Source organism: Euphorbia lathyris, chromosome 5 (genome assembly GCF_963576675.1).
Source record: "Euphorbia lathyris chromosome 5, ddEupLath1.1, whole genome shotgun sequence".
Lineage (NCBI taxonomy): Eukaryota > Viridiplantae > Streptophyta > Magnoliopsida > Malpighiales > Euphorbiaceae > Euphorbia > Euphorbia lathyris.
Window position 1 is genome coordinate 23,963,555 of NC_088914.1, and position 10,780 is coordinate 23,974,334.

General features: G+C 34.7%; 1 protein-coding gene across 1 annotated transcript; it reads right to left on the bottom strand.

Moving 5' to 3' along the window:
* Positions 1 to 7,456: 7,456 nt before the first annotated feature.
* LOC136230354 (piriformospora indica-insensitive protein 2) lies at positions 7,457 to 9,178 on the bottom strand. Its single transcript, XM_066019405.1, has one exon. It carries the CDS (start codon positions 8,953 to 8,955, stop codon positions 7,588 to 7,590), a length of 1,368 nt encoding a protein of 455 aa, XP_065875477.1. The 5' UTR covers positions 8,956 to 9,178; the 3' UTR covers positions 7,457 to 7,587.
* Between the last annotated feature and the right edge of the window lie 1,602 nt (positions 9,179 to 10,780).

Consider the following 10,780-nt stretch of genomic DNA (forward strand, 5'->3'; position numbering starts at 1 on the left):
GCAAATGAGTAATTGAGGGCATCCCCCCTACGCGTGTTGCTTTTTCGCTGTTCACGACGAGCCCTTTTTGTTGGAGGCTCATAGATCCCGCCTGCTATCACGTTAATCACCCCTTTTTTCTACTTTTTTCTGGCCTTGCTTCTACCTCATGCGGGAGCGTTGCTTTCTCATCAATCGTTTCTTTTCTAATGAATTGACTCAGTTTGCCCCTCTCAATCAGCTTTTCAATCTCCTTCTTCAATTCATAGCAATCGTTCGTGTCATGGCCGTTCAATCTGTGGAACCTACAATATTTGTTAGGATATCGCCCCAAATTGGTTCGACCTTTCGCCTCAGGAAACTGCACATCCTTTTTCAGAGGGTTTTTCTCAATCCAAAGTAACACCTCATGATGAGTCGTGTTCAATGGTGTTTGATATCCCCCCCTTTAAAGGAACGATCGCTTTTTCGAACCAGATTACCCTTAGAATATGCTTGGCCTTGATGGCGGCGATTGTCCGAGGTGGATCTAGCCGCATCTCTTTCTCGTCGGGTTTGAGCTCTATGCTCCCTGTTAACATCGTCCACTTCCATAAATTCTTTTGCTATCTTCATGAGTTCAGCCACTGTGCGTGGTTTATTGCGGATGATTTCCTCCCGCATGCTCCAATCTGTGGTTCCATCCGCCATAATGTTGCGAATGCTCACGATATCTGGGTTCTGTAATCGCACCAGAATATCATTGAATGCGACTACAAATTCCCATAGGGAATTATAGTTTCTCTGTTTGATCTCCTTCAGCTGCCTATCCGTCACATCCGCTGCTTTACAGCCCACGAACTTTGCACAGAAATCACGACTGTATTGATTCCAGTTGTGAATAGATTCAGTTGGTAGGGACCGAAACCAATCGGATGCTGCTCCTCCCAAAGTGGTCGAGAACAATCGACAAATTATGCTTTCGCTTGCTCCTGCAACATCCATCAACTCTCTATAGTTTCTGACATGCGCCTCAGGGTCAGAATTTGGATCCCCATAATATTTAGGTATCGCCGGTGCTTTTATTCTGTGATCTGGAATAAATTCTCGCAATGATGGGGCAAAAGACGAATCACTCTGCACCGCTGCTCTTGCCCTAGGTGTGTATCCCATCCGCTCCATCATGCTTCGTAGTTGATCTTCCAATTCAGTATTGGGTTCCCGCCGAACTTCTTCCATCCGTTGCTGATGAATTTTGGGTGACGTCCACCCGCCATACTGTGTCGTTACTTGTTCTCGCCGTGGGGCTAACCGCTGTCCAGTTATAGGATCAAAGTTCCAAGTATGCTCCCGCCTAGACATATTCCCTCCAGACGTCATCAACCCTGAATGTCCGTGGTCAAAGGGTTCCGTTTGTCGTAGCGGAAGAATTCCTTGCATTCCTGGCATTGGTTGGGATGACTGCCAGGTCGGATGGATCGTCATAATAGGATCTTGGTGTGAGTAGTGGTCTGGATGGCTATGTGGTGTCATGCGACTACTCTGACTCATCCGATTTGGCCCTCGAGATGGCTGTGGAAGCGTAGATATGGCAGGAATAGTTGGTTGTTGTGTGGAGATGACAACAGGTTCTTGAGGGGCAGCCGTTACGGCGGTATTGTGTTCAGCGATTGCAGTTAACAAACTAATCATTCGATCCCCAGCCGCTTGGCTCATATTCGAAGCCAAGACCTGTCCTGTCATTTGTACAAAATCGCTATTAGACATCTCCATCTCATTTTGCACTTGGACCTCCAATAAGGGACTCAACTGCCCTGAAGGATTCGATGAGCTGGGTACCACAGGCTGTGTACTCGCAGGCTGCCGTGGACCTCTTGAGTTCGTACTAGCTGATCTGGTTGTAACTCCGGCCGTTCGTGATGGTTCTGACATGTTCTTAGGGTACCTTTAACCAAATGTTGGTAAAAAAGGTCCACCTTCACCGCACCAATGATAACTTGCTAGATTCGATTTGATGATCTTCGCCGCGGTTACCTGCAAAACAGAACCGGAGACAGGATCTCCGGGAAAACTCACCGACGATCAAGTCAGTTTTATGGGAAGGTTGGTAAATTGATATTGGTATTGTGGGGAAAAGATGTGTACGTACCTCCCCATTTGCTTCTATGTCCTTTTTATAAGTGTTCCTAGGTAACCGCCGGGGGCGGTTACTCTTTCCAGGCCACGTCCCTTACGTGGCTACAAACGTGGTCTCGTTTGTTTTGAGTGGGAGGTTTAATGCTCCGTTTAGGATTTCGGGGCGGTTAATCGTTTTACCCGCTTCCTTTATTCGGAGCCCGTTTGATCTTGAACCATGGGCCTAAGTATAGGTTGGGCCCGTGTTTATGATTCGGCCCGGTTTGGTTTCACGGATCATCAATTATATTTTAGTATGATGTAGTAAGTTTTGGCACTCCTTGAAGCAAACTCTATTGGAGATGCTCTAAGAGTTAGTCATTTCCAACATAGCTATCACGTCATTATTTCAGTAAATTTTTATATTTTAAATGTTTGGAATGATTTTAATTTAATAAAATAAAAGTTTAATAACTTTATTAAAATTGTAGTAAAAAACGATCTTATTAAAATAAAGTAACGGTTAAAGTGCAAAAATACCCCTAACATTTTTAGTCAAGAGCAATTTTACCACTAACGTCTAAAACGATGCAATTTTACCAATAACGTTGAAAGACAAGAGCAATTTTACCCCCAACGTTGATAAATTGGGTCAATTTGAGAAATAATTCATCAAACTGTCTTCTCGATCATGAATCTTGTCATCTACACTTCACACGTACGTCATTTTATCAGCAACAAATCACAAACATATGTTAATATGTGAAAAAAATAAAAAAACATAAAAAATATAATGTCTTTTGTACGAATTAGACAAAAAATTCACCGAATTTATAAATATAAACCTCCAATTCTATTATTAAATTATAAAAAAACATGAATTTTTTTTAAACTAACTGATATGCAATTAGTGCAGAATAAGAAACAAAATATATGTGTTTTATAATAGTTTCTGAAATTTACCCAAATTATTAACGTTATGGGTAAAATTGCTCTTGACTAACAACGTTAGGAGTAAAATTGCTCCTTACACATTAACTCATAAAGTAAAGTCAGTGATATTTTTGAAACTGGTTTTAAATTTGAGGACTATCGGACCTATTTACTTCAATAAATTAAATAATTTCCTTTTTTTATGTAGGGATGGAAGAATCAATTTGAAATTGGATTTTGATTTTTATTTAGAAGATTAACACGAGGATTGAGAAATTGTCACGTCCGTGTCTAAATTTCTAGAATTTATACCTTAATAGTAATAATCAATTGTGATTTCAATTTATTAAAGGGAGATTTGGTGTATGTTAGGAAGATATGAATGATATTTGAAGTTTTATTGTGGATTATGGCGATGGAATTAACTAGGTTGAAATTTAGAGTTACTAAGAGTTATATTTAAATGATTATTACAAAGATGTAGATATGGATAAATGATGGAGTTAATGGAAGGAAACATTAGAATTTGTGGTCTTATGATGATTATGAGGAATCTTGATAATGTGAAATAATTTTGTGATCTTGGAGATTATTTGAGGAAGAAAATTTAGATTAGAGAACGTGAATTTCGAGGACGAAATTTCTTAAGGTGGGGAGAATTGTCACGTCTGTGTCTAAATTTCTAGAATTTATACCTTAATAGTAATATATATTATAATTATTGGATGTGTGAAGTTAATTTGGTGCTATAGGAAAAGTTTGGAGTTAATTTGATGGTTTTATGTGTAAATTACAAGTTTAGAGTAATTTTTAAAAGATTATATAAAGATGGAGGACCAAACTGGATATTTTCCATATTTGGGGATATATATTCCCAAATCCAGAATCTTCACCATCGTTCTCTTCTTTTCTTTTCTTTTTTTATTCCGGTTAGATTCATCAGTTTTCTCTAAACCGTTTCTCCACTGTTTCTTTGATTTACGGAGATTCGACCGTTCGAATCACTCGAAATTCAAAACATAGCATCCTTATGTATAGTTCTAAGTCCTAACCGAAGAGTTTTTAAGTTTCGGCAGTATTTGGAGGGAAACGTCTTAGACAGAATTTAGAGAAGAATCGATCGGGTCAATTAGTGGCCAAGGTAAGTAACTATCAACTATATTTTGAGTTTTATGTATATAGATAAATATATATCAAAGATTTTTCAGAAATTGATATTTTAGGGTTACGCAGGAATTTTGTAAAATTATGGTTTTTCATGATTTTGCTTTTTATTGTGAAATTACGGTTCAAATGAAGCTATTGATTGTGCTTCTATGTGAATTTCAGATTGTACTTGATTATGTTGATTTAAGGCTTAATTTGGTTGATTTACATATATACATATATGTTTTTGGTTTCAATATATATCTATATTGAACAAAATGAATTTGATGATTTCTTACGAATTGTTTTTGGATTGAGAAATCTGTTGCGGTTATTGTTGTTCTTATTTTGGATTGAAGTCCAAATATGATTTTTATGATACAAAGGGGCCAAGTGAAGCCAAATGATCTATGGTTATGAAATAATTTGGAATTTGATTGTGAAAGGAAATTTGAGCACGTTATGATTTTATGATTTTATATCCATCGAGAGTTATCCGGATCGGTGGTTTTATACTTGAAGACCATGTTCAGTGAGGGACATGGCCTGTGTACACAATCTGAAGACCTATTGGGTATGGCAGCGAAGTGTTGGGTAAGACCATATGGGATAGACAATGTTAAGAGGCGTCTCGACTATATATGTGGTTATGGATTGATACTTAAGGGGAGAAACTCGAGGATGAATACAATGTTTTAAGTTCATTTGGATTATGTTTTTGGTTATGATTGATTTTGATATAAGGTTTTGAACTCAAGAATGGATACAAGATTATATATTTTTGGTTTTTGGTTTAGTACTTTGACTATATTATGAACTTAAATTTTGAGTATATTTTTTAAGGTTTTGATTAAATCCCTATAAATGCATATATACAGCTATGTTAAGTAAAGTTGGTTTTTATAGCTGATAGTTTCTTACTGAGATTTCTGTCTCACGTTTTTAAATATTTTAATGTTTTTAGGTGAGAAAGTACAAGTATAGAGAAGATTACCGACCGATTAGGCGAGAATTGGAAGTTGTTACTTCTTGTTAGAATTATGGTTAGAACTTTGGTATTTCAATTATAATATAATATGATATTATGATATTGGGATAAATTGGAGACTCCTAAGTGCCGATTGTGATCTTTCTATTTCACGCCCGATGCCGATTGAGGTCGTTTAGGGTCGGGTGTGATAGATATAGTTGGGTAAATTACATTTATCGTCATTTAGGTTTTGTGTTTATCATAATATATTATGGCCACTCAATCTTCTTCAATTTTATGACTAATAATATCTTAAAAAAATATTTCATCAAAACATCATTGGCTGTGGATCAACGTCGTCATTCGGATCTGGAAAACGTATAGTAACCGTTCAATCTAAGAAGAAAATATCCATTGATGATGCGATTGAAACCGTTCGGTCACGTGGTTGAATCCCTACCGTCCATCCATCCAACCGAGCAGTTAGAAAGGCGCAACCGCTAGATCAATACAGATAGTTATGTGAATGATAGCAAATAAAAAGCAACAATTAGACATGATTATATGTTAAATGTGGTTATAATGTTAGTAAATTAGAAACTTCAAAATTATTTATGTAAATTTTTAAGTTAAAGGACTATAGTATTAGTAAAGACAAATTTTTTCACCAAAAAGTAAAGACAAATTTAAGTGATTATATGTATAATTTATCTATATAGTTGGTGAATATTACAGGATAGATTAGAAAAAGAAATAGGAAAAAAAAGTGAAATATTGATTAATGATAAATAAGTAATTAACATGAGCAACATAATTGGATTAACCTTAATATCCTTATTTGTCAAGTTTTGAAACACGGACAGTATTTGAAAATTGTCAAAACCACGTTTTTTGTACTTTCTTCTAACTAAATTTAATATGAGAAAATATAGTAATATTTAACCAGACACTGATGCAATGATGCACTTTTATAAATTTAAAATACAACAAGACCATTCTATCGGTACAATTTTTACAAGTTTGAAGACGATAGTTTAAAATTGCTCATATTGCTTCATATTCTCTTTAGTATCAAAAAATTAAGAAATCAAGAGTCTTATTTGATAGGGTTTTGGCTATTGGGTGTGAATTTAGGATCATAGGGGGTGGTTTTTTGATTGGTTTATAGAATCTGAAAAGAGTAAATAAAAAGATGTTGGTTTGTGGGATGATGGACAAAAAGTGTAGTTTTGGTGTAATGATTGATGGGGTATGGTATCCTTATATTTCTGGGGGATGGTCCTTGTCTTTAGGTTTCATGTTTTGTTTTGTATCAAAACAAAACAAAAATATGCCTTATTTGAGAATGCAAACAGCAAACTTTCTAATTCAGGGACTTCCCAGATATCATTAATAGCATTGAATTGAATCATAAGTTGACATTCTATCCCGTTTTACTTCCAATTCCCCAAAACAACTCAATCAAAACCAATATAAACATATCCCATTTTACTTCCAATTCCCCAAAACAACTCAATCAAAACCAATATAAACATATCCCATTTAGCCACATAAAAGTAAACCATGGGTCCCGGTATTCATTGGGTCCGTTCTAGCGCCCATGTACTACGCAATATGCCATGTTTAGATAGAGAAAATTAACATCAAATCCAATCCGATCTAGGTCCGTCAAAACCCACCTTTTTATAGAGCGGGTTTATGATTTATAGAAATAGCATCGATTAGTCCAGATCCACCTAATATATAATAATATCAATTATTAAAATTAATATTTTTATTGCTATCTGTAAAAGTTTTATTTACTCCTTAAACTTATTTAAAAAATAACATATTGACTCTTTAAAAGTTACCTAACTTTCTTAAATGAGTATATTTATCTTCCTAAACTTGTTTAAATTGTAACTCACATTTCAACTTTTCTAAAATCTCTAATTGATCCAGTGCGTTTGAATTTTAGGGATTAATCACTTTAAACAAATCCATAAACATTTGATTTTTTAAATAATTTTATATATTTAATATTTATTTATTTTACGTGCTTATTTGAATTCAATTTGAAATTTAATTTTTAAACTCGAATCTAATCCAGTCTATTTCGGCCTAAACGGTACTGAGCATTTTTAAAAGAAAAAAAATCCCATGAAATCTACACAAAAGTATAGTAAAAGTCACAATTTCTAGTGATAATACAATCTACAACTGATATACATATAAAAAAAACATAAATACCTAGTATTTTCACAAAATAACCAGAATTGTCACATCAAGTGACTAGTGAACATCAAATTAAATAAAAAGGCAACTATAATTAATTAAGTAAGCTGTGAAGTTCCATTAACAAAAAGTCATAATTACATATATGCCTCAGTTTCTTTTCACCTTTTTGAAATATTCCTATCCAAAGTTAAAATCCTATTCTTTTAATTGTTAGCCATATATAACAAACAATCCTTATCTTGTTTCATTCAAACTACAAAAGCAAAAAACCCTAACATCATCATAAACCCATATAAAGAAAATGACCATAAAGCCTCAACTGGTGATATTGAAGAAACTAAATTACCCTCTTTGAAAAGGACAGGAGAGTCCATATTCCCCTCATTTTTACCATGATCTTTGCACAGCTTTGAATTACCTTTTACTTTCAACTTTTGACCAACCCTAACAGTAAATGGAATTTTACCACTTAAATTGTTGTTCTCCAAATTGATCTCATTGGCTAACTCCAAAAACCCTAACTCTTTTGGCACTTCCCCTTCAAGGCTGTTGTTATCAAGCCTTAGATAAGATAAATTTCTCAGATATACCCCCATTGAAGATGGGATTTTACCAATTAGACCCATGTTGGAAAATCCTATTGCAGATATACCCCCAAGTTTTCCCCATTTTTCTGGAATATGCCCTCCTAGTAGATTTCCACTCATATACACTTCTTTTAAGCTGGATATTTCTCCTAGAAACGAGGGGATCCCAAAATTCCCAAAGCGGTTGAAACTCAAATCTAAAAACTCCAAGCTATTTAAGTTAATTAAACTCTCTGGAATTCTACCCGAAAATCCATTATGGCTCAAATCAAGCTTCAAAATCTTGTTTAAATTACCTAAAGAGTCAGGAAGATTACCGTCGAAGAGATTCTGACTCAAATCAACAACTTTCAGGTTCTTCAACTTTGCTACACTCACCGGAATCCCACCGGTTAACCGGTTTCTTGAAAGTGTAATCTCCTCTAGGCTGAGCAAATCACCAATCTGAATCGGAATATTTCCATAAACACCGTTTCCGGTCAAAATTAACCTCCTCAAATTCGTAAAATTACCAATAATGCCACTGAGAGGCACAACCAAAGCTGGATTTTCAACAAACACAAGCTCCTCGACACTATCAGCAAAACTCGAGGAAGAAAAATTAGAGAACGAAACAGACGTTTCGTTGAAACACTTGTAGAAGAAGAGCTTCCGGAGATACTTAAAGGAAGTAAAAAGAAGAGGATGAAGAGTGGAATTCGAAGAACAAGGAGCGTTTGGTGTGTAATCAGAAACATACCCGAAGCTGAGCTCTGTAATGTGCGCGATTATAAGATCGGAGTCGGAGATGTTTGAGGAATTAGGTTGTTGTTGATCAATGAAATAGTCACAGACAACGCCGTGAGGAGCTGAGAGGCATAAGTCATCGGGGTAAAGAGTGCGCCAAGGGATATCGGAATTGATGGAGGAAAGAACTTGATAGAGTGAATCTTGCTCGGCGGAGTTGAGAGGAGGTTGCTGATGTGAAATGGGAATGGAAGATGAGAGGAAGAGGAGGAAAAGGGAGAGGAAAGTGGCGGCGGAGGCCATGGGGATGGGATGGGATGGGAGAGCGAGGGATTTGGGATGAGGAGAAGAAGAAGGAGAAGATGCGAGGTTTTTTATAAAGGTATTAGCTTTAGGTTGAGAAATAGGGATTGGGTGAAAGGAAAGGAAGCATTTTCGAGTAGTTGGTTGGCCTCTTTGTCATTTGCAGACTGCTGCTCTTCTGCTGTGTGTGCTGCTGGTCGCTGCCTTTTTGTTTTGCTGCTCACTGTCTATTTACCCAATTACCCTTTTATCTTCTACCCACAAACTCAAATATATTTGGATAGCTGCTCTTTTTGAGACAAAATATTTATTCACATAAATCTATAATGGTAGGAGTATTATAAACATTACGACTATAGTCATCCCTTTGCAATTAGCATGTCAATGCAACAATTGCCCATAACAAATGGATATATAACACGAAAGGAAAAGCGGAGAGTCCATTTTGATTAGAAAAACAATAAAAAAAAAAAGTAGACCGCGTTAGCCAACAATAGAAAAAGGAAATCAACAGTAACGTGTTGCAGCTGTCAACTTAACAGATAAAGAAGTAATCCACAGTCTCAAGGAGTTTCTTAGAGGCAGAATATAAGGTTATGTCCGATTCTGTCTTTAAAATCCAATTACTTTTATACTTTCTTCGAGATTTTCATCTAAAACCTCAAAAGCAGACATTTTTATTCTGCAATAATCAAGCAACACTCCATATCACTCATAAGTCAATCTTCCATGAATGCACAAAGCAATTGCCATCTTGTCTACAAAAAAAAATTCAAGTAAAGTGTGGTTCATCTTCTCTCCATCAGATCTGCAAACCAATTAACCGACCTTTTCACCAAACACCTCCCAACCTTTGAAACCTTCAAATCCAAACTTGGGTTACTTGATCTATGGTCCGTATATGCCAAGTTTGAGAGGAGGTGTTACACATTGCCAGCTCATCAATCCGTGCGACAAGGAAGAATGAGCACGGTTAGATCAATCCCATGGTAGAAAATCAAACACCCAAAAATAGACTTTTTTTTTTTTACTTTTTTACCTATATACATCTAACTAATTTTACATTACATTATAGATGTATTATTAGTTAGTTTAACTCTGATATTTGTATATAAATATTAATGTGCACAATGATGAAATTAAGGAATACAACTTATGAAATAATATAGAAGATATGTTTCTACCACACAATGTGAAATCATGCATGCTAAATTAGTATAATTTCTTTTTGAATTAAGAGTCAAAATGGCATCTAAAGTGGCTAGTAAAATCAGTTTAGTTCAAATCAAAATTTAAATATCAATCAAATCTCGAAGTTGATAAAATTTGATAAATTAGTCCAAATTTGATAAACTTTTAGATATTAAAAGTTTATTAAATTTGGATTAATTTGTAATTTTTGCTAATTTTTTAACTGATTTGGTACATAAACGATTTAGAGTAAACCGATATTGCCTACCAATTTCAGAAACCATTTTAACCCTAATTCATTTCTTGTTAGATAAATTAAACATAAAAATTAATATAAAATTATTAAAAATGTAGATCTAAAATGCAAATGAAATGAATAGCATTTGGCATGTTCAAACTACTTATGTTCATCATATATCTAATGTGACAAAATAAATAAATAATTATAATTAATCAATCAATCAAACCGCTACTTGGTTTCAAAAAAAAAAAATCAAACGGCTACCTGATTAATTTAAAAGTGAATAATTTATTTTGGAGAGAGAAAGTAAATAATTTATTATTCGATATTATTACTTAATATATTTTTTAATATTTATATTTTTTTAGAAAAAATCTTTATATTTTTAATAAT

Bases quoted from the DNA above. Each gene is read 5' to 3' on its own strand.
- LOC136230354 (XM_066019405.1), bottom strand. From the start codon at position 8,955: ATGGCCTCCGCCGCCACTTTCCTCTCCCTTTTCCTCCTCTTCCTCTCA.